Raw genomic sequence first — 26,050 nt, 5'->3', positions numbered from 1 at the left:
GGATAGAAAAGGAATGGAGGTATGGAGATACCAAAGACTTAGTAACCAGTCAAGTCAAAGGTCTAAAGGTAGCCAGGAATCTAATAGAAGGGATAATGGAAGAAGAAGCTAATAAGTTGAGAGGATTAATTGTCCAGCCTTTTGTCAGAGTGGGAAGTTTGAAGGAAGCACTGGATCATGTCATCCAACTTCGGTGCTTCCTAGAACATATAGTCTATTGGACAGAGTTGTCTTATGTGTAGAGGGGCTTATACAGGTTGAAAAAGGAGAAGAAATAATGAGACAAGTGATGACCCAAGAGGTGAATAACATCAAAGAAAAATGGAGTCAAGAAAGACAGGATAAGGAAAAAATAAAGAAGAAAATGGCCTTTGACAAACTCAATCAGAATTGGATCAAGATACAGGAGAAGTTCAGGTCTATGGGTCATCCTGACTGGTTACCAGAAAATGAAAAGAGTAAGAAGAAAGGAATTTCGGGAAAGGTCTGGGGATGGATGAAGAAATGGAGAAAGTAGAAGAAGGAGAAGCAGAAGAAAAAGAACCCAAAGGCCCTTTTCAGGGCCATTTATATGCCTCGAAAAGAAATTGACTTTCTTGCCTAACCCCCCCCCCCCCAAAAAAAAAATTTATTTCATGTTGTATGTTGTATATGTCTTTGTCCCTTGTCTGTGTTATATCCATCTCCCATGTTCATTTTCCCTTGACGCTATATAGGCCCATCCATGTTAAAATTCCCCATGTTAAATTTCCATTGTCGCTATACAGGCCGACGATATATTCCCTTGTTAAATTCCCTTTGTCGCTATATAGGCCCATCCATGTTAAATTCACATTGTCGCTATATTCGATATACCCTATTTTAACATTAAAGTCCCATTGTCGCTATATCGCCCCACATTACTACTCAGATGGTAGCACGAATTGATCAAACAGGATTCATCTGATTCCGAAGTGGGATCACTCTGAAACTGAGAGACTGATATTGGATCGTTTATGCTAATATGATAGATACATTCAAAAATATTACCGATAAAAACATCTGGTAGATGGATTTTTTAGGGGGAAATTTTTTTACGCTTCTATGCCACGTATGGGCGTTGTGCTCTACTATCACTATCGAGGCTCTTTTCGTTTGATAGTTGCCAGAAGTGTACAAAACCTCATCTGTTATTGTTTTTACTATGGTTATTTTTTTACTAACATCGGAAAAAAAAATCCCACCCGGCGATGTCTTCTATTTTTGCTCCCTTCTCTCAAACATTTTTGGCCCATTCGTTAGTCTTCTAAGCCGTAGTTCTATCAACCTATTTCCTTGTCGAGCATCCATAAAACATTCTGTGACCCAGTGATTTCCTTTGAGCTACGCATTATAAGATACCCGTCTGGGTGCTAGCACCCCTCATCGGTTGAAGAGCATGAACATTAGATTTGTTTAACACATAAAACGCAAAAAACAACGGCTGTCACAGGATGGGGGGGGGGGGCATCACCTACTAATGGACATCATCAGGCATGTCCATCCCGTTTTGTTAATTGAAGAAACATATTTATTGAATGATGGACCAATAAAACATGTCTTCAATTTTCTCTTTGATTGAGAAATTTAAAAATCAAATGGTATTCCACTCCTGGATCAACTTGATCCTAAAAAAACACGACGGTTTTGAAATGATACAAGAGCGACTGGAAGAGGGTAGGTATACATTAACAGCAGAATATCGATTTATCAATTACTCCAAAGCATGATGGAAACGTCTCTTGCACGTGTCAGTAGCGATAGCGCTATTGCTGAATTTGTACCACTAGCGCGCCATTGAGAAAATTAAATCAACCCTGTCTCCAGAATTTAAAAATGCGAGGGTGCGCGTTCGCAACAGCTAAGACAACTTGTGGAGGATTCCGGTTGCAAGTCATCCACTAATGGCGAATCGGAACCCAAGGATTTGGATTGTAAGTAATGCAAGCATGTGGCTATTCGGGCAGTGAAGCTTCACGTATGTGGGATTGGGACAAATACTCTCCCTCCACGTCCTCAGTTCACCGTAAAAAGTAACATAATGTATCAACGGTTCACCGAGAAAAGAAATATAGACTGCCTAGGCCTGAGCGACAAACGGTCGAAGCGAAAAACATATAATGGATCATTTTTCATTATTGGCGATGGAATGAAGTTCTGCATCCGCTCGAGTGCTAGCTTTATTATTTTGTGTCTCCCGCCTTCCTCCCCTCCCCCGTCGCTCGTGGTCTGTCTCGCATATACAAACACAAAGTTAATTCTTCACTGCGGAGTTCCAATAAATATCCAATGTGATTGGTCAGACGAAATTGTATTCGTGACAGCGATGGATTATGACATTGTAAATAATCAGGATTAAAGGGCACTGACACAATCAAATGGCCAGGGGGTACCTCTGGAGTAAAGCTATAAATAACATATCCTTGCTGGGCTAGGGATCCAGTAGCCCTCGCCTGATAACTACCGTCTACGGTGTCACGGAACATTTACAGAAATCATGGACGTAATATTAGCTATACCCGGCGATATGTGACGACCACCACGTTCTGGATCGTTGTTATGTTTGAGAATATTTCTCGGGCCTTTTATTTTGCTCCACGTCGCATTGATCTTCGGTATATATTTGTCAGTTATATCACTGAGATCCCGCTGCATTTTATCGATATACCAATTGGGCTTCTGTGATATGATAATGCTTAATAAATAACATTGTATAACTCCACAACAGCTGTATCAACACTACAACCCCATATGATAGCCTTTTCTGTGGCTGCGTTAACGTTTCAGATATAGATTAACTGTTCTAGTCGTGGTGTTATTTCTGCGGTCATTATTATATTTATACGGATTCTAAATGTGGAAAATCTGATGATGCCCTCACCGAGCGTCCAAAGGTCGCCAGTGACTTACACATAACATGATAAATATAACTTACTGCGGCAAAATTCACACCATCTAATATTTCATCATCGTTTAGCCCCGATGATATCAGTGATGATATATCTGCATGTACAGTTGTTGCGGTTGACAGCGTGTCTGTGTGTTCGTGCAATTTCTTACACACACACGCCGATATGTTTTCGCGACAATATTGAGAATATCAACAACGCGATCAGCAACGGCAACGCCGATTCCAACCGTGGGTGCTATCACATACATCGCCGATAACGTACCGGCTAACGTCATCGTTTTAGCGACCACTATGGGCATTGTTTGTCATGATGTTATTTTGTTATCACCGATCGAATTGTGTCGACTTCATTTACTTAGTGATCATCAATGATCTCATCGATAAGTGCCCAATAGACGTGTCCGTCCATGACGCCACCTGTGAATAAACGCCGACAAATATCAGCTGCTCCATTGATGATTTTGGGAGAATTATTGCCAGCTCGTCTTCCATCAGTCAGAATTTCTAGTTGATCAACATTACTGTTGCAAAGATAATCGTGAATCTCCGGTGATCCAGTGATTACATTACCCCCCCCCTCCCCGGGGCTTTTACGACCACATCACGGGTTAGACCCTCTCCGATGTTGTTTTGTTTTTGATAACGATTCAAGATGCAAGTCTGGCTGTGGTTCCAAAGTGCACTGCTGGAGCGCCTTTGTCGCAGTTTTTCCTTTTTCCTTCCTTGTTTCAGATCAGGTCTTTGCGCCTTATTTTATCCTTTCTTCTGCTGCTTTTTCAAGTTGACGCTTCATTTCTTCACGTTTGCCCACCCACCCCCACCCCGTTCTACACTTTCGGCACTTCCCCTCACTGCTTGGTTAAAGGTTTCAGAATTATTGATATCTTCCTTTGATTTGACCTACTGTGTATGACTAGCAACGCGATATACATTTTTAATCCAATCGGCAGCTTTTAGAATGTAGGTATATTCGGATTGACATACTGATCTCTACGGTCAATCCAACAGCAGAAATATCAATTGTTTGATCTTTATTCTTGATAGCGGCAATACCTTCCTCAGTAAATGTATCTTTTGTGTTAGTTCAAACACGCGGAGTGTACACCGCTGATGGTGGTTGAACTTCAGGTTGTTGGATGCTGATCGAGCTGCTTGAAGACGTCCAGCAATATCAAAAGGTAACATCTCAAGAGCTTTTTATGTTGCCTCATTTGCTGTAACAATTTTTGGGTTGGTTCGACAATTGGTTTATATAACTGCTTTCTATCTTCTGTAATATTCATTTGAGCTTCCTGATGTTGTTGTAGCTGATGTTGGACAGAATCACAGACGGGGAGATATTTCTTAATTGCCTCTAGTCGTTGTCGAGCTAGTTTAGCTGATGCAGATTCCATAATTAGCGCAGAATCGCTTATTATTTTTATAACTACGATTTAATTACACATCACCGGTCAGCACATAGATTATATACTAAAATATACTTCATCAAACAATCAACATAGCGACGTGCCCGTGCAATTGTGTTATATCTTTCTAGGGATACTGATTACCGATCACTATCTTGCGCTAAGCGAAAGTAGCTTAATGATTTTATCGGGCATGACCCCTCCTTACACCCGTGGACATCATCAATGATGTGTCTGCGACGGATACAAAGCTCGGATAGGATTTTTTAAAATAAGATCTCAACATTTTTTAAGACTTCAAGTTTAAAAATGGACCGTCACTAACGCCAAAAAAGGTCCGTTCACTCCTCCTACTGCGATATGTATAGGTCTTCAATAAACATGGACGTCTTTATCTATGCCGTGACAAAGCCTATTGTTTCTCTAAATGAAGAATATCAAAAGCTTTATTTTCTGCACAATTATGATTGTTGTCCATCATTTTATGATTATTCACACTTATTTTATTTTTGTTTTCAAAGCTTTAAAAAAAAACATAACAAGTGGGTCGTAGATTTTGTAACTTTATCTTTTCAAACGAATCCTTTGAATAATTCACCTAAATCTGCCGTCTCATTATATGTCAGCGGTGTTTCTTTTCAGCCATTCGAATTCAAGAAGAACGTCCATGATTCAGTTCATATAAATAATAAACAATGACATTTTTTACTGATTTGTTTCTGTTGTATCACTCTGGCCCCAGATACATGTCTGTGGGCTGGACCAAGTACGTCCAGTAAACCATATATATTTTTTAATTAAACGTGTGTACGTTCAATGGAAGTTCTCAATTAATTATTAAATGGTACTGTAATCGAACTACCGATATAAAAAGATGTAGATGAGACATGCAAAAAAAAGCATCGATAACAAAGTTGTACAGTGTAATCTTTCAAAATATGTGAAAGTGTTTTACAACATTTCAAATTTTCATCAAATTTTTCAAAATAAGGAATATATTTAACTACTTTTACTTTCAAAGAGAGAATGAACCTAATATATTTGGTAACATCAAACCTCATACTTGTGTGTAAAGTGTGAGTGTTCTCTACGTGGTATCTCCAATTCCTTTAATCTTAATTGAAATTCCCTTTCTTCCTTTACTGCATTTCTCTATCTTCCTTGTTTTCTCTCCGTTTCTGAATTTATACTTCTTCTTTATGTAACATCCTTTACCTCTCTCTCTCTCTCTGCCTCTACTCATTTTTTAGTTGCATTGGCCTCTTTCTGTCCTCTTTCTCCAATTGCATTTGTCTTTCCTCTCTCTGACGTTCAAGCTTCCTTGACTCTATTTCATTCCTGTATTTTAATTTCAGTTCCATAACTTGCAAGATAGATCAAGATGGAGACTTACTGCTTAACCACAAAGCAATTTTATCCACAACATTATTTTCTACCAAATAATGAATCAAAATATTTGTTATTTTTTTTGCTTCGTTAAGGAAGCCTTCACCTCAGAAGGATAATACTTTCTGGCTGGCTAGATTAATTTATCTTTTTTCAAGGCCTCTAGCCTTTCCTGTGTAAGTTTTAATAAAACATTCTCCGCTTTAGATGATATTATGTAAACTTGTTCGTTTAACTATTGATTTCTTAAATATGTAAAATAATACGTAGGACTTAGAAAAATGCGAAACAAATAAATTTAAGTTTCAAAAGCAAAGTATTCTGAAATATTTTCGAGAAATTCGTATCACGTACAAGTGTCTTCAGTTTTCTATTACTCGATGCTCTTAAAATAATAAAAACGAGCGAAACCCAACAAACTTTCATAATTCAACAAAGAATTTATATCCTTAGAATAGAAAGTGACAATGTAAAAATGACCTATAACTTACGGTATTGCAAATTAATTTCCAAATAATCCTAGAATTCCTAACACAAGTCTTAATGAATACAGCTCTGAATAATCTATTGTGGTATTCCAATTTTCAGTGCTGAAGGTCTTGATGTGCCTGTAGTTGCCAGTAGTCTTTAATGTACTAATATAGCAATGGTCTGAATTGAAATGATGTTCCAACAGTCTTTTGTTGAATAACATAATCCAAGGTTTCCGTGTTTAAATCACTATAATTCTCAGTTAATGTCTCTGTTCAACAATATTGTTTATGAGCACTTTGTATTTCCAGTCAATAAATAATTTGGTGCAATAATTTCACTTGAAACCAAATATGGTATTGAACACAAAAATACAAAAGAATCTGCAAGATCTTACAGCAAGAAAAAATATTTCCTAGATAAACAAGATTATAAAACCATCCACTAGATCTAGGTCATAATTAGCATTTTCCGAAAATACGATGAATTACTGGATTCTTTCGATTGTAGAAAGATTAAGTTACTAACATAATAATACTGAATATACGAGAATTCCAATAATCCTGACCCAGACCCTAATAAATATATTCACTTCTATTGATAATGATCCTAATATTAAACCTACACTCATTGAGAAAATAATAGCAACGCAGTAGTTGTTTGAAAAATAAAAAATAAAGAAATGACTTTATTTAGGTAAGGAATGAACTTGATATTGGACAAGATCAGCTACAAGATATAATATTTACAAAACCAGCAGCATTTAGTGATTAAAAATAACTAACAAGCAATGCAAATTCAATATATATAAAGTGTGTGTGTGTGTGTGTGTGTGTGTGTGTGAGAGAGAGAGAGAGAGAGAGAGAGAGAGAGAGAGAGTACGTGCAAATGACGCTGAGATGTTATAATTCCAATTTTCTATCGTTTCATCGGGATCGGAATGGACGCTGCCTCATTCACACGGTTATTATACTGACTAGTTAATTACCATCTAGTTGTTTTGAAGGAGCAAGTGACTGTATAAGGTATCAAATAGTTCCTACGTAATTTCTCCCGCAGCTAAATAACTTGGGTAAAATTTATACTCATAATTCATTGTCACTGGTAAATAATAAACACCTACACATTCCCATATCTTGCGTCGGTCATTACGATTGTTGCCTCTGTTCTATGTTATGTGCTAAAACTAAAAATGATAATGTAAGAGTTAGCATTAAATAGCATGAAAAGTTGGATACATACCGTATACAAACACTTCTACAATGTTATTGTTTATTAAAATCGTTCCCCCAGGATTCATACATCTCCAGTATGTATTATGTTCAGCCTCATTCTCAGCTGGTACTGTAAGAGTTATCTCCTTTCCTTCGTTATGACAACTGTAGGAGTATTTTGAAGATGACGAAGGTGTAACTTGACATGTGGAATTCAAATACGTAACCGCTGCCACACGATCGGTAAAATAGCCATCTGTAGAATTTGATAGTGATCTATAAAATAGGGCATACTGGGTCGAAGTGTTCACAGAATTGAAGCACACCAGGATAAAAGGCTGACCATAGAATGCAGTGCCATTCAGTCTTAACGTAATTTCTCCCGCAGCTGTAACAAGATATAAACTGATACAAAGGGATGTTAAGGCAATTTAAGGCAGACATGCGTTTGTTTTCAGGCAAACGGAACATTGGATAGATCCTTGCTCAGATGTATACATTGATATTGTAAGAACACATTTCCATCAGTTCCAATTGCAATGCTATTTTAGAATGAACTTAAATGTATGATTTTGAACAATTTGGTACAGGAAGAAACAAAATACATAAATATGACAATTGTATTTGTCACTATCATATATTCAAGAACGTTGAATATAATAATATATTTTTCAGGCGATTGGTCACTGCTAGTCATTTAATATAATTTAATCTCAGCTTAGAGCATTTAATTTAAATCCGTTTTAATTAAATTATTTTAATTGCTTTCTTTTGTTGCGAAATTCAGTCCGTTAGAATTCAACAGTAGCTATAAACGTATATGGCATTCATTTATTCCATGAGATGAAAAACAGATCAACGCAGTGACTAGTTTGAACAAGTACCTTATGTTGCATTAAATATCTCTCACCTTTCATATAGGTAGTTTGAATTTCCATAGGCTTTTAATAAATTCATAATTGAAATTAACACTAAAGCAAATTCTTATTTTATCGTATAAAACTAAAGTTCCAGAATCTCATAAACCAGATACATAAGCCTGCAAAAAATGGAGATTACGTGCTGTCTCTAGATGTAGAGGGGGACATTTGTATGCGGTATCATGAACACGTCGAGAAAGGAGAAAAAACAACAAGTTTAGTAAAATTAACAAATACTCTTTTATCAAAGTTACAGTGTGAAAATTTTAAGGGGAATTTAAAGTATTTTTAACTAAATACCAATTTAATCCATAATTTACTCTCGCAAACCCAAACGTTGAAAATGTTCCAAATGAATTCCAAAGTTAATGCGTTGAGGTACCAATAGTTTTGCATGTGTTGATGTACCAATAGTCTTGATCAGAATGATGTGATCCAGAATGTCTTTGAACAAATGTACAATAATCCCAAAGTAGTGTTTTAGTCCAAAGGTCAATGAGCACATTGTAATTCCAATGAATAATATAAATACACGATTCCTCTCAAATTATATCTGAACAGAACAGCAAATGATTCCAAGGACTAAACTTAAGAGTGGAGTGAATAATGTAGTTCATCTCATCTAAGATATACTAATTTCTCTTAACCTAAAACACAGTAGAAAACACAGGATATGGGTCATTGTAAATGGAACACTCCATTAAATTCATACACAAATTTAGGCCTGGAGCTTAAATTTTGAGAAACATCTTGTTTACCATTAATAATCATGACTACAATCAAAAGTTGGCAATAGTCAGCAAGGCCAAATCTCAACCCTCAAACACAGACAAACATAAAGTAAACAAAATACCTAACAATCGAATCTAAACAAAAAGTCAAATGTCGACGTTTACCGTTAAAGGCATCCTCGGCTAATAAATACTTACAATCTGCGTGGACATAAACGTTTTGAATAATGAACTGAAAGGCTATGCGCTGAGTTTAAGTAACATCATATCGATCCAAAATGTTTCCATTTTTTTTGCAGTGTGAACTGGGTAAATAGCGTTGTCAAATATAGAAGAGATATTTACTCTTCTACGAATATCTTGCCCATTGGAATACCTTGACACAAAAAGACTATTGATACCGATCGCTTACATATGTATATATGTATATACATGTATATTAATATATGTATTCGTGTGTGTGTGTGTGTGTGTGTGTGTGTGTTTGTGTGTGTGTGTGTGTGTGTAATTTGGATTTTTAACGTAGCTTTAAAAAAAAAATCAGTCATATCGCTACGATGTCTGCAGTGTGGCAGTTCATAGCGAAATCTATCACTGGGACATCATGCCGCAGATATATAGTATAATCCACCCACCCCCACCCAGTGGCATTATCCTGACACCAGGCCGACCAGCCCTAACACTAACCTCTTAATGCTGAGCGCCAAGCGAGCAGCTGTTAGTATCATTTTATAAGTCTTTGATATGACTCGGCCGGATGTATGTATGTATGTATGTATGTATGCATGCATGCATGTATGTATGTTTGCATGCATCTATCTATCTATCTATCTGGTGAGATAGTATCAAATATATCGGCATCCAGTTTTTAAACGGTCTGAACAGGAAGCAGCAGGGAAGTTTAACAGACCAGCCGTTCCAAACAAAATAAACCTTCCTACGAGAACTTTCTCCGTAGAAGCCTCAGAAAGCAGAAATAAAGCCTTCTACGGAAATTAATTTTCGTAAATCTCTCGCTGAGTGCAATTTTCGCGTCAAAAATATCGCGTTAAGGACAGGAAAAAAAAAAGGAATTTTCGGGGGGGTCTGGGATATTTTTTTGTGTTAATGGATTTTGTTGTCTTTGGGGCTGCTTTTCCCAATTTTACGTCACATTAAAATAATATACTTGAAAATAATATGAGTCAGAAAACTAGCACAGTTGGAGAGCCTCATTCTGCCAGATTAGCGCGAGAACAATTAGCGGCACTAAAGAAACTTATTCCAGCAAAACAATTATTTAAGAAAAATGTCCGAACACACGAAGACACAGAATTCGGAATTGCCGAGGTATCGTCAAAATGGTTAAAACCAGTTACCGAAACAACCGAGCGAGTCGTATATGGTGAGAAAAGAGACAAGGATATCATGAAAAGTGGAATTTTTCCCATGTTGAAAGGTATTGAGGAACAATCACGAGTATTACCGGAGCGATTAGCAATACTAGCACAACAACGCGGGCAACAACCTGCAATTGGTTTTAAAATAAGTAAAGGAAAACCTGAAGTAGGAAAACCTAGAGTAGGAAAAGGGAAGTTTAATATCGAGAATTTAAGAGAAAATTTCACCGAGGCGGGATGGGAAATAATATCACAACCGCTCTCGACGCTGTATAGTAATATAGATCAATTTGGTCAATTTGCGGAAAATTATTTTGATGGTCGAGGAGAATATCTGACTGATAAAGGAAAAGGAAGATACAAAAACCGTAAAGATTGGTATAGTATGTTATATAAAGTTTACACGGGAAAACCACAGTCGAGAGAAACGGATCCATATTACAGAAGATTTTTAACAGCCGCAAAGGAAACATATAACTATAATGTGCAACAAGCAAAAGAAGAAAAGCAACAAGCAAAAGAAGAAAAGCAACAAGCAAAAGAAGAAAAGCAACAAGCGAAAGAAAAGAGACGACAAGAGAGGGAAGAAAAAGCTAAATCTTCACGGAAGGGAAAAGCAAAATTAAAAGAAGATATTCAACCACAGGAAGAAGATATTCAACCACAGGAATTGGGAGAAGATATTCAACCACAGGAATTAGGGGCCAGACCAAAAGTAAGAAGTCAACCTCAGGAACCAATAGATCAACCTAGTGACGAAAAAGTTCAAATGGTAACTGAAGAATACCCCCCCCCCCCAAGATCGAAAATTTACTAAGGAAGAAATTGCATCTTTACACAAAACACCTGAAACTCATGTAACTGCCGATTATTGTTTTAAAGAAGATAGTATTGATTTTCTCAAAGACGATTATGCTAGATTGATAGTTGCTGCGGATCCTTCTCCGATAAATAGATCAGTGTATCTGAAAAAGAAATTTAATAAGTTCTCACCGGCAATATGGCCGGCGATGGTTTATTTTGCTAGTTTAAGAAAGCATATAAATGAATTTGATCACGGATATCTTAATTTTTTAAAGGAGGTCGAAGAATATAAGGAAAGAGAAGAAAGAAAAAAATCACTAAGCCCAAAGACAGGAAGCGGATATACCATTTGCCCTGACAGCATTGTCAACGACGTGTCTCGCCTCGAAGTATTAATCGGAGGAAAACGAACCGGAAACAACTCTCATGAAATAATCAACGAGGCCTCAGATATTCGTCAGCGATTATTCCGCGGCGGTGTCATCGACTCTTACATTTACAAGGAACTCGTCGACGAACTCATCGATTAAAACAACACAATTGAAATAACATGATTGTTCACAAACATCAGCGCAGACCTAGACAGGTCCGCATAGTTAACTCTCGATTGCCTGTATATAAATATATTCACGGCAATGGACTCGGAGATATCGTTAAAAGTTTCGTCACGCGGGTAGTCCCTAAAATAGGACCCGCAGCTAAGCAAATCGCATCAAAAGCAATAGGAAAGATCGGCGAGACTGTCGTTTCTGGTATTGGTAATTTGGCCACTAAAGGCTTCGATGCTGTCAAAAGCAAAATATCAAATTTAATGCGTAAAAAAAAACAGCCTGTCAAATTACCTAGCACCAGCGAAATGCCCCCCGAAATCAGTAAAGCTATAAACGACGCGGCAAATAAAAAAATAAATGAGCTAGCACAGGAAGTTGCTAACACAAATCTAGCACAGGAAGTTGCAAATACAAGTTTCATATCGGGTAGCGGTCTTCGTTTTAGATAAAATTCTTATTAATAAATGTTCGCACAAGTGTCAAATGAAGTGTTCGACATGGACGAGCCTGTAGGTAGAGACACATCCGTGCGTGATTTCCAGTATTTTTCATACGACGCAGTTGAACCAAATACACCTAATCGTTTGGAAATTCAAGTTCACGATACAACAAGATATTTTCTTCCATCTGAGGCATATATCGAAGTTGTTGGGGAAGTTATTAAAGCAGATAATACCGCCTATGGAGCAAATTTTAGAGTTGGATTTGTTAACAACGGCATTATGGCATTATTCAAGAGTGCCACTTATATGATCGACGGAAGAGAGATTGAGTCAATTACCAATGATGTTGACTTAGCAACGACGATAATAGGCCTAGCTAGATACTCGGATGATTTTACTAGATCAGCTGGCCCTAGTATGATGTTTGCCAAAGATAATTCTGATCGTCCCGATAGTAGGCCGTTTATCATCAGACAACCCAACGATCGTGCCGCTAATCCCGCCCCCGTTGCAGGTATCGAGGATATGATTATTAGTGCTAATAATGATCATAATATTGGATTTGCCACGCGAAAACTTATGCTAGAAGGAAATCGCAGAAGATTCTCTTGTGCTATTCCGTTATCCCATATATTCGGATTTTGTAGGCATTTCAGGAAAATTATCTACGGAGCAAAACACACCGTAACATTTGTCAGAAAAGGAAATAGCGATGATGCTATCTGGCGAGAAGGTGCTATCAATTACAATACTAACGTGATAGATGCCAATGCCGATCCCGCAAATGCCGGCCAGGTAAAATTACTTAAATTTACCTTGTGGATGCCAGCGATAACTCCATCAATAATCGAGGAAGAAAAATTATTATCGTTCATGAACCAAGGCGGTAAATCTGTCATGTCATGGCTGACAACAACAACAGATTCCATAAATACCGATATTGATGGTGATTTTACCTGGCGTATTGCATCGCAGCAAGGTACCTCTGCACCTAGGCATATCTTTATCGCTTTTTTGCACACAAGAAGGTATCATCAATTATACAGCCACATGATATTTGATAGTATCCACGCAACAAATGTGTCTCTAAGAGTAAATGGCCAACAAGAACCATCAGAGGAAATATCAATTAATTTTGAAAATTATTCGACAGCTCGCGCGTATCATCGCTTGTTGTGTTTCATGGGTCGTGATCAAAATATCGATACCGGATTGCAAATATCGCAGCTAGATTTTAATAAACTTTATCCGATCTACTATTTTTCCCTGGAGCATCTCGATCTGGTAAAACAATCTGTTGTCGATATCCATTTCAAAGCCAGAATTCGCACGGGAAATAATTTATATAAAGCAATCGCGGTGATTCTCAGCGATAGAACAATGATTCTAGAAGGAATTAGTGGCAGAATGAGAGTCATCGATGCACCTGTCGAGAAAATGTAACAAAAACCTAGATTTTCTAAATTTAGATTAAACGATTATTAATATGCCATACGAACACGTCAGCGTAACTCTGACCCCGGGTCAGATGAAAAAACTCCAAACAGCAACAGCAAAGCGATGCGGTGTGAAATTAACCCTGAAAAATGATCAAATTCAGGGCGGGCCTAACAAACTGTCGCTAACTAAGAATCAACGTGAACGTTTCACCAAAGCCAAATCAGCGAATTCCGGCGTTCATGTGAATCTTAGTATAGGTGCCATCAGAGACATGGTCAAAACGGGCGGAATTTTCCCTTTCCTAGCTGCTATTCCTGGATTATTATCCGGGGCTCTTCCGGCAATTGCAAAAGCGATAGGATTAGGTGCGGCCGGAGCTGTAGGCGACAAACTAGTACACAAAGTAATGGGAGGGCGATACGGTAAAAAAAAGGGAAGCGGCCTTTATCTAAGACGCCCCCCATACGGATCCGGCCTAAGATTAGCACGGCCTATTCAAATTTAGATTTATTCAACGAAGCAAAGAATAAAAAAATAAAATTTTTCAGAGGCGTATTTATGCGGGATCAACTACCAGAAAAACCAAACCCCACCGAGACAGGAATAATAAATCTCGATTCAAATACCGGCCCTGGCACACACTGGGTCGCCTACGCGATTAATCCTCGCGAAGTTGTTTACTTTGACTCGTACGGACTAGCTCCACCAAAAGAATTTATCGATTACGTGTCAAAGTTAAATATTCCAATTTGGTATTCGACACTTCCGACGCAGACGTTAATGGATCCACCGATATGCGGTCCTGAATCAATTAACGTCCTCGATGCAATTTCAAAATCATCCGATCCGTATCACAAGATCGTATTTAAATACGCCGTAGATAAATATCATGGTTGATATTTACGGCAGATTTATCTACAGGAAGAAGGAAGCAGAAGTGACTGACGTCGATCTATCAAAGTTCGCCACAAGGGATGATATTAACAATCTTCTATCGCTGTCAGAAGTGGATCCTGGCGAAGTTGCTATTTTTCAGAGCTGCGAAGGAAGATTACAAACCAGTAACGTCAAAATAACTGATATAATCAAGCGAGACGAATATAACGATCGCATTAATCAATTTACTAGCCTGTCAGATTCGGTATCAAAATCCATCGCTGATATCGCCGATATTATAGCGAAGTTACCCCTGAAGGCCAATATCGCTGATGTGGAAAAAAAGGACAACGAGTTATCAGCAACGTTGCTTCTGAAGGCCGATAAAACATTACACGATGATCTTCAGGACAGAATGACAAAAAGACTTAACAGGCTAAATAACGACCTTAAAAAACTCGACGATGCCTTAGCTAAATTTAGCAAAAAATTTGAGGATGATATAAAAACATCCAGCGATACTTCCTCCGCCGCAAACGAACTAGCAAAGAAAAAAGTCGATCAAGCATCGCATGACGATCTTAGCGATAAAGTGAGAAAAATCAACGAGGATATTACTAATATTCTCGCCGATATTACCGAAATAAATATCGTAATGAGTCAGAAAAGCGATAAAACATCATACGATGATCTCAGCGAGAAAACGAAAAAAATCAACGAGGATATTACTAAAATCAACGATGAAATTAACGTGGTACGTGAATTAGCGCGTCAAAAGGTCGATACATTAGTGTATGACGGAGAAATTCGAGATTTAAACGCGAAACTTCTTGACGCAACCACAAAAATTGACAACAAGGTCGATAAATCCTATTACGGCCCTGACATACAAAAATTGGGGTGAAAACTTCTCGACGCAACTACAAAAGTTGACGATATTAACACAAAAATATCACCACTAAATCTTCCAAAATTGGCGCGTTTTCATGTGCCAGATCAGGTGGTAACAAAAAATCTTCCTTGCCATATACCATTTGTGTTTAGGACAGGGAATTTTATTTGGTCACCCGTGTTTGATAGTTTTATTTTTAAAGTGCCAATTACTGGTATATATCGAATATATGTGATCTCCGAGATAAAATTTAATATAATAATGGAACGTGGCAGTAAAATCCATGAATTTTACCCTGGATTTTTTATTATTTCGCTAAGTGAAGATAGCGACCAAATATTTATTCTGGGACCACCAGATAGATCCGTCACAGAACCAATTCCCTATTTTGTAATTTTCGAATATTTATCCGGAATAAACACAGTTGGTCAACCCAACCCAACTTTCGAACGAGATGATGTGAAAAGAATTGAGATTCCAATTGGTTAGAAATTAATTAATAAATGACCGCATCGGATTACCGTTACAATCAGGCGCGTTCATGGCAGGATTCGCTAAAAAGACTTCTCGACGAATATCAAACAAAAATAAAAAAATACCAGCGTAGATTAGTTGCCATCGATGTTGCTGTGTACGCGGTAAGTGCAATAGTCGCCGGTGCGGGAATAATCTTATCCGCGGTAACAACAATCGCGTCAATCGTAGCAACGATAATAATCTCATCGACAACGACAATCGCCGGTGTTCTCAATATCATCGCGAAAAAAATATCCTCGTGCACGAATGAAAAATTGTCTCTATACACGAGTAAACTATCCCAGGTCAACGAGGCGTATTCGAAATTATCATCGCTGCTTTCTGAGAGTCTCAACGATGGCGTTATATCCGATCTAGAATTTTCAGCAATGATAAATATCTACTCCGAGATTGAACAAATGAATATCAATAATGTCCGAACTAACTCAAATCGTGACAAACACGACACCGCCGATAACAACGCTGATATCGGCAAGCTCAACCAGGCCAGAATTTAGTATCGATTTTCCAATACCAATTAGCGTCAAGGAAATTGCGCTGTCACAATTACGCGTCTATAACAGCTGGCCCAATGTTAGGTCGAAATCATTTGGTAGATTATCATCGAATAATTCGCTTGTTTTTGCCAATAAAAACCGCCCCGATGAAACTCCCGATTGGATAGTCGTTGGCATACCAACAGGCAGTTACGAAATTGAGCAACTAGATAAGGAACTTACCAGTAGAATATCGAATATAACTGGCGATGCTACTCCAGGAATAAAAATATCCTCGCACGATCCAACGTTGTCGTCGATAATCGAAGTAAAATCGCCATATATCGTTGATATTTACCAGTCATCGATTAGGACAGTTCTAGGTTGGCCCGAAATCGCACCTCTGGCAAAACCAGAAAAATCTGATTTTATTATTCCAGGTTGGCACGAAGAAGCTCCTCCAGAACTACCGGAGCCAAAAAAATCAGATTTTACCACCGACGAAGGATGGTACGGAGATATCAAACACAAGCCTCTGATCCACAGTGCCATTAATCTCATGAATAACCACAAATTTAACTTGGTAATGTTCGCTTTTACTTTTAGGGACGAAAGAATTCTCTCGTGGTTGCCTCTTCCTAAAATTCCCCCCGGTGTGAAAATCTTCGACGCTACCAATATTAACAGGATAATAGCCCCCATAGACGGTATCTTGGTAAGAAAAACCCTCGACGAATTTATTCAAGAACATAAGTTACAATTAAATTTATTGCGGGAATCCTTTCATGAATGCATCTTAAATAAATCAGGTTCATGTAGCGAAATTATCGGACGCGTGAAGATTTTAAATCAACTCGCGAATGATGTTGAATATTATCATGGTATGTTCATTCGGGCGATAATCGACGATATATCAATTGCCGATTATGTTCTTCCTATTAGCAAATTCGAGTTGATCAAAAATTCAGGAGAAAAACAAAAATTCATGAGAGTATTTGGATTAACCGAGGAAACGCTACTAAATTTCAAATTTCCCGATTATGATGTTGATGAAATGAGAAAATCCGTCACTGATACCATCGATGATTTATTTCCGAAATTACATGCCGCGTGGACTAAACAAATACAATCAGAATCGATTCTCAAACATAATAATGATCCTGCCGGGCAAGGGCGGCATATCTCGCCGGGTATCGTTAACATAACGGAGGTTATCGCGATTTATCTTCACGCGGATGTCGTCGAAGGTAGCTACAACGTGGATTCGTCTGTGTCAGAGCAGGCACAGCAGGGATTTATCTTATATTCGTTTTCACCTAGCGCCTCTCCGGGTTTTTTGATAATAAAAGAGCCAGTAAATCCGTTTTATCTGCGATGTCACAATCGATTATTATCGAAGATAAATTTCAAACTGACGGATCAAAACGGAAATTTGCTTGATATACGCGGAGAAACGCTGCTTATCAACTTGCTGGTAAGATCGTGAAAATAGAATCGGAGATTCTAAAGATTTTTGAATCTATCCGCAAAGAAAAATGGCCAAAAAAAATAATAAAACCCAAGCAAATTTTCAAAATTAGTAGATTTTTTTAATTTTGATGGGGTAAATACCCGTCAAATTGTGCAATTTATATAATTTCGTAAATCTGCGGGGGTAAATACCCGTCAAATTGAGTAATTTATATAATTTTATGTTTTTGATGGGGTAAATACCCGTCAAAATTAAGAAAATTGTACAATTTCAGTAAATAAATTGTTTCGGTAAATAATAAAAAAAAAAAAAATAAAAATCAGGGAAATTAAGAAATTTGTGTAATTTAGTAAATTTGATGGGGTAAATACCCGTTAAATTGTGCAATTTATATAATTTCGTGAATCTGCTGGGGTAAATACCCGTTAAATTGTGCAATTTATATAATTTCGTGAATCTGCTGGGGTAAATGGTAGTCAGAAATAAGAAAATTATACAATTTCAATAAAATAATAAAAAAAATAATAATAAAATTTGTTTTTTTTGTGATAAAATCTTCAGAATCTTCAAGAATCAGGAAATCGAAGATTCCTTGACTCTAGAATCTTCGATTCTGCTTTCATCAACCAGTTTTTTCAACTGCCTGACACGCGAGCTGGTAATTTTTCTTGACTCATACTCGTCTGATAAACTCGACCTAACTTTTTCTACCAGCGTCGATAATTTAACGAAATCCTCGATTTGATTATCGCTGACGGTCGCAAGTGATTGATACATCGCAATCTGGATTTTCTTTATAAACTTATATTCTGACGGTAGCGTGTATCTGTATTCGAGCTTCCCTTGAACAATCGTCTCAAATTCGGACCGGATTTTACCTGTGTCCAAATCTGAGGATAAATTTATGTTTTTGTTTTTCAGATCCTCGATGGCTTCGATGATGTTGTTTATATTATCCTCGTTCATTATATAATTTTTGTAATATTCAATTAATTTTTAGAAATCTTCGATTTCACTTTCTGAATCTGAAATTATCGGAATATAGTAAAACTCAATCCACTCGCCAAATAGATATGAGAATGTTGCATTTTGAATTTTTTCTGCCACTCGCCACACCGAGACTATATTAATACCGAAGTATCTTGCAGCGGCCCTCATCGATGTAAATGCAAGTTCCTCGCTTGTTTCTTTATTTATTGATTTAACCGCCTTAGCTATTCGCGGTCCGCCGGTATTGCCTGATCTTCAATTTTCACTCTGAGTTACCGCTCGAAGATTAAATAATTTATTATTAGCTTTATTTCCATCGATATGATCGATAACGAGACCGATTTCTATTGGTCCGTTGAAAACCTCGAATACAAATATGTGATTACAATAGCTTGTACATCTTCGTTTTTTGTTTTTGTTGATGGTAAATCTGAGATATCCAAATCTATCAACTTTACCAACACGATTCTTTGTTTTAATATGCCTGACGATACCATCCGATGATGCCTCGTATCCCATGATCGTAGGATGAGATTTAAACTCGCATGTCATTGTTGTTTCTGGAGTTGCTGATTTTGGATTCATATATAATAATTATATGTCTAAATCGTTATTTGCCTTGAATCGATTAATATAATCTTCTTCACATGTTATAACCGACGAGGATCTTTCTTCATAATACCGACGCAATTCTCGATAATTTTTTCCTCCGCAGGCTAAACACAATCGAGTTTTTCCTCGCGTGCCAACTTGACAAATTAAGCAACGTTGTGGTCCCTTACTGCCACGTCGAATCGCATGTGTGTGAGCGCCGCAATAATCGCCTCTACAAGATTTATCACAGAATTTTGTTGAACCGATTAGTATCCATTTGCAATGCATTATTATAATTTAAACATTTGTCTAAAATATAATCATGGATGCATTTGATCTTGATGAGGCAGAATATATTATACCTGAAGTTGATCGGGCCAAGAGAGAATTTTTCGACGATGGAGCGATTCACACTTGGTCGACTTGGAAAACGAATTCTGTCGATGCCACGATGAATCTGGAGCGAGCCAAGAAAATAATCGAGCACATAAAAACCGAGCATAAGGAAGAGCGATTTATCTTTGGAATAAAATTTATCGTACAAATGCCCGACGATACTTGGATTATTCGTGATAAACGAGATCCAGTGCGTGGCGGTAAGAAAAATGTTATTCTCGATAAAAACTCTAAGCATGGATTGTTACTGGGGATCGACGGTCCCTATTACGCTAGGGCATATCCATCTAGCGCAGTTGTTTATGGAATTTATCGGCTAAATAACAGCCCGGATGTGAAAAATCTACCTGCGATGAAAGAATCGCCGATGATAAACTGTGTGGCCGAGCGCGTAATCGAACATATGAAAAACGCTCGACGTGGATCTGGTTTGACCCAGTTGAGGCTGAATAAAATTAACGCATGGGCAAAGACTGTCGCTGATGGTGCATCTGTGGACGATGTAGCTGCGTTGAGTAAAAAACTTAAATTTCCAATTACCGTGAAGACGTTATCGGGAGAAATATTATACTCGTCACCGTATAGATCTCGAGGAGCACCAATCGAGATTGTCGATCATAATTCACATGCGTGGTCGCAATCGGTAATGATATTTCCACGGGATCGTGTGGTTAAATTTTATCCCGTTGACACCGCAAAGGACAATTCCGATGCTATGTTCAGATTTATCAAAAAATTAAGCGTATCTGATCCAATATCGATATGGTTGTTCTCGAGCGAAGAAAGATACGATCAGTTTATTCTACCATGCGGTGATATTTACCGGGGGGAAATATTACATGAGTCGATGAGAAAACTTGCGGTAAAATATTCGTCGAATCCCGATCAGTTACTAACGAATTGTTTTACGGTTCCGTCTGTGGCCGCTCACGCCGCTGGAGAGAAAAATTCGTGGAAGCCTACGAGAAACGAATATCTCGCTGATATTGAACTTAGTTGTATCGAATACGGCCATGGCGGATTGTGGAATACCAAATATTATTTCGAAGATATGATTTCCGTTGACATGAGCGCGTGTTATCCTGGAAGTTTTCTTGGATATGGCGATTGTGCAGATTATTTTGCTAAATTCGGCCATCCTACCAGCGAGATGACAAGAGTAGCGATTAACGGGCCGTTACCTGATTTTGCCATAACCGGATTCGCTTGTGTTACGTCATTCGAGTTTGCTGAAAATTTGCATAAAATTTGCTATATTTGGTTTGGTAGGCATTTCTCTCAGCGCCGTTGGATTCCTACGGTGTTGTTGAGATATATGCTAGATTCGTCGATGTTAGTATCGTTGACAGTGAGCGAGGCGATTATATCCTACAGAAAACAAACTAATGTGTGGTTGCCGACGGACTGTGACAACGCAAAAGATATAGGAAGAAAAATAATTGGTAAATTTACTCAAGGTGGATCCGTTGATCATAAACACCGGCACGCTAGATTATTTATCAACGACGCCGAGATGGATTTTATAATCGCCGATACGGTATCACGAGGAATATTCTGCAACAGAGAGAATATTATCATTGACGGAGCGAAGTTAGGTACCGTGATTAGCTACCTTGACGGAGAATCGGCGCAATATACACATTTGCGGTCGTCGATGCTCGCTTATGTAAGTATAAATTTGCTCTCGATGATAAATAAATTTTCTGATATCGCGGTAAGAGTCGCGACGGATTCATTTTATATCGATAAAAAATACCAATACAGGCTGGAAAATTTAATCACCGATGGTAGTTCATGGGGAACCTGGAGGATAAAAAACGAAGATATTCTAGATTATTGCGAAGATGCCGATGTTGAAGATTGTGATAAATTTCATCGAGATAAATTTGAAGATTTTTCCAAAGCCGCATCTGCATTTGATCCAATTTCACGCAGTAAATTCGTTTACCTAAATGGACCTGGCGGTAGCGGTAAAACAACGCGAGCAATAAACTTATTTGCAAATTCTGACATGATTATGTTGACTCCGACTCACAGATTAGCGCGAGAAATAAAGCAGCGCGGAGTTAATTCTTGCACGTATCACAGTTATTTCAAATACAGCGGTGGATCATGGGATTCGGCTCGCATGGGAAATAAATATATCAATAAGATTATAATATTTGATGAGATTTGCACAGTGAATTTGGATATATTAAAATCGATCTTGACTTGGCTGGAAGGGAAAAATACCGCTGTGATATGGTGCGGCGATCATGGTCAACCTAATCCTATCGATGGCGAATCGCCTCACGAATGGCTCAGAAACTTCGTTGATTATTACGAGGAAATCGACGCTGATTATAGATCTACAGATATTTTGTTGACCGAGTTTAAAAAATTAATTCGATTACAACCGAATAAGATTCAGTGTGACGTCATGAGGAAAATAATCGATGAGACTCCGATGAGCGATTTTCTAAATTTGTGGCGTCCTGATCATTTGATTGTCGCTAGTAGAAAAATTGTTCGCGATATTATTCAGGAAATGTTATTCAAGCTGCATTGTGAGAAATTTCCAACGCTGCAGGTACCGTTATGCTATAGGCCCGCTAATACTAGGCGACAAAAATATCAACGTTACTTTGCCATGTGGAAAGGAAAAAAACTTGGTCCTGAATGATATTATCTTTGTTGATATTAATCTTGTCAATGACGCGATAAATACAGAAAAATCACCGTGGAAATTAGGCTACGCAACAACGATACACTCGTCACAAGGATTAACCGTGGATGGTCAAGTTTGGATCGTCGATGATAGAATTTCTTGGTCAAATCTAGTGTATTTAGCCGTGTCGAGAGTAAGAAAATTATCTCAGCTAGGACGAATTCGAGTAAATCACATCAGTGACGCTGGCGGTAGTTGAGTATCTTCTGGTACTATTTGTAATTCTTCCTTGGCAAATCCGCGTTGAGGCGCTAACGAATCTAGGATATAAATAGCTGGTCTTCCTGACGATCTTGTTACGGCGGATATTTTATGTGTTGTAACGCTCCAGGTTGGGTCGGTTGCTCTTTTTCTGCCTCCTTCGGCCTCGCCTTCTTTATATAAATATCTGACCGTGACACTACCTAGTACAGGTTGAATTGTGGAATCTCGCTTCAAAGATATATTCGATTTTGTAATTGCAATTGCAGGTTTCATTGCTATCGTTCGAGTTACTTCGTTATTTAACGCGTTGATTACATGAGGCAATCTTGATACCCAATCGTGAGATCGATTATCCTGAATAAATTCACGCGCGTATTGGTATCCGAATAATCGTTCTGCGAGCGTTTTATTGAATCTTTCGACGATAGCTTGATTGTGATGAACACCTACAATACCGCGACGGATTTTAACATTATTCTTTTTCATCAATGAAGTAACCGCGCCAAGAAATTCTCGACCTGGATCAACCTGAAGAAGATTTGGCCATGTCAACGGGGATCGTGAATAAATTTCGCTAAACGCCTTAGCGATCTCCGTTGCTGTTTTATTCGATAATGGCTCGGCTTCTTTATACCTGCTAGCGATATCAACGACTGTCAGGACATATTTATATGTGACTCCGTCGACGGTATCGTAAGGAAGAAACATAAGATCAGCCTGATGGACCTCATTAGGGACACTGACGGTGAAACTTGCATATGGTATTTTCTTAGGTGGAGGAAGATATATTTGCCAAATTGCCTGTTTCGATAACCACGATTCAGCGGTGGATTGTTTTACCTTAGCGGCTTTAGCGAGTTTGGCAATTGCTGATTTTCCTCGCCAGAATCCTCGCGGAGAATAATATATCTGCTCCATTATTATTTACCAGCGCCGAGTACTAATTTACCTTTCATTGCGCCTTTTATCAACCAAGTTGCCAATTTTTCTTTGAAACTTTTGTCAGGAATCGCGTTTAGTGCGTGAATTAGCCTGATATCAGCGAGATGCCTTTGTTGTAAATCGCCGCTGCGATACGCGAGATCGTGGTAGTAACAAGCGCTATCGATGGCGTTTACCGGATCTTCACCCTGAAATGGTTGGTTATTATCGTCGAGTCTTATATCGAGCCTCGTTCCGGGTCCACAGTAATTGTACCCTGGTAGATGCTTCTCTCCGGGATATTTCGCCCAGGGCAGCCCAGGTAGATTTTTCATGGAGGCGGCAATGTCTCCTCCGGTTCTTCTAGTTTTTTTTTTACAAATCTGAACTTGCGTGTCTTACAAATTTCACATTCTCCTCCAATTGCGTTCCTGTTGTTGCGTGTAACGATTTCGGTTGGATTTATCGTAGTTGTGTGAGTGCGACACTTAACACAATATAGATCCATGTATTCTAGTAACATGAATGTAATTGATTTTTCAGCCACGAAGCGACGCGAGCAGGTGAAACATAATGCGATATTACCGAATTCGATAAGAATGATAATTATTGGCCCATCTGGATCTGGTAAGACGCAGTTGTTGCTAAATTTGATAATGCGATGGCTAAAATGGGACAAATTGTATTTGGTTGCACCATCCGTTGACGATCAACGCTGTTATCAGGTGCTAAAAGAATTTAGCTACAATACCGACGAAGGCACAATAGAATTCATCACAGACATCAATGAAGCTCCATCCGTGGAAAATTTAGACGGCGATGTTAATAATCTCGTTGTATTCGACGATGTTATGCTGGACAAGCAGACCAACCCGGCTAGGATATTCTCGCGTGGCAGACACAAGAACACCGATGTTATTTACGTAACACAGAGATATACGCAGATTCCAAAGGTGATTAGGGACAATTGCAATATTTTATCTGTGTTCAACGGCGTAGACACGCACACGCTGAGAAATATCCATCAGACTTGGTGCAACGGTGACATGGACATAAATAAATTAAAAAATTTCTTCAGCCGCGCTCAGGCAACACCGCACGGTTTTATTACGATCAATCTTCACGATCCACGCAGTCGGTATCGAATTGGTCTTGATCAAATTTATTCATGAAAAAGGCAGCCCCTAAGGCAACAAAAAACATAACACAAAAAAATATCCCAGACCCCCCAGAAAATTCATTTTTTTTTCCTGTCCCGAGTGCTATGTTTTTGACGCGAAAATTGCACTCAGCGAGAGATTTACGAAAATTAATTTCCGTAGAAGGCTTTATTTCTGCTTTCTGAGGCTTCTACGGAGAAAGTTCTCGTAGGAAGGTTTATTTTGTTTGGAACGGCTGGTCTGTTAAACTTCCCTGCTGCTACAGGATTATAATCTGCAAGAAAACAATAAAACATCCGAGCGAGCGAGAGAGCGTGTGTGTATGTGTGTCTGTATTATTTTGTGGCGCGTATGTGCACGGTACTAAGTGTAGTCTTTCATTCAGCATGTTCGGGTTAGTTGTTAGTCCAGTCACCATGAATTGATGGTGACGTCAAAGGACTGACAGAAGGGTCTGTTGTAGATTTAGCTATCTGTGGAATTATTATGTTGTCCATTTAGATGTCTATGGCTTTTGCAGATGTACATATAGTTAATGACAAAGTTAAAACCAATACGCTCACCACGTTGTGCGTTATGAAATGCTGCAGTTCGTGCATTAATAATACAAGGACATACGAACTACTTCTACTCGCTCCGTGATGCTCATATTACGCTCGTGCACAATTCAGTACAGGGGGGAGGGGGATGGTAATCTGATTGTGAAGAAATGGCTACAAATATGGCAATAGTGACATCCCATTTCTTTCAACGAAGTAGCCTGCAACATTTAGCAGCGATTGTGTGAAAGAATAACTTATAAGTTTAAAAAAATTCCTACCTTTTTTATTATACTTTGATGCAATGTACAGCAATATAGAGTAGTTATGTAGTGAAAATTAAATATCACTGATACTTATGAGTATTCCATTTAGTGGTAAGGAGAAGTAGATTTGTATAAAACTTGTATGTATGTATGTATGTATGTATGTATGCTCGTAGGTAGGTAGGTAGGTAGGTATAAATGTAGATATGTGTATGAATTTATGCATTTATATAGGTATTTGTGCATAAATAAAGTTTAACCGCTCGTCAGAACAGTAATGGCTATATAATGCTGATTAAAAGTGAAGTTCTAGAAAAGTAATGATGATTTAAAGAACAAATTTTAGG

The 26,050-nt window shown here is 38.2% G+C and overlaps 1 protein-coding gene across 1 annotated transcript in view; it reads right to left on the bottom strand.

Annotated features, from left to right (window-relative positions):
- The window catches only part of LOC149780169 (uncharacterized), a 104,728-nt gene that overhangs the window by 74,207 nt on the left and 4,471 nt on the right, over positions 1-26,050 (bottom strand). The window contains exon 2 of the mRNA XM_089936914.1: positions 7,435-7,794. Within this exon, the coding sequence (XP_089793040.1) occupies positions 7,435-7,794 (360 nt within the window). The remainder of the gene's footprint in view (positions 1-7,434; positions 7,795-26,050) is intronic.

This window comes from Sinohyriopsis cumingii, chromosome 16, assembly GCF_028554795.1.
Source record: "Sinohyriopsis cumingii isolate HCF-2022 chromosome 16, ASM2855479v2, whole genome shotgun sequence".
Lineage (NCBI taxonomy): Eukaryota > Metazoa > Mollusca > Bivalvia > Unionida > Unionidae > Sinohyriopsis > Sinohyriopsis cumingii.
The sequence above is the reverse complement of the archived record's forward strand: the minus strand, read 5'-3'. Positions and strand labels throughout refer to the sequence as shown.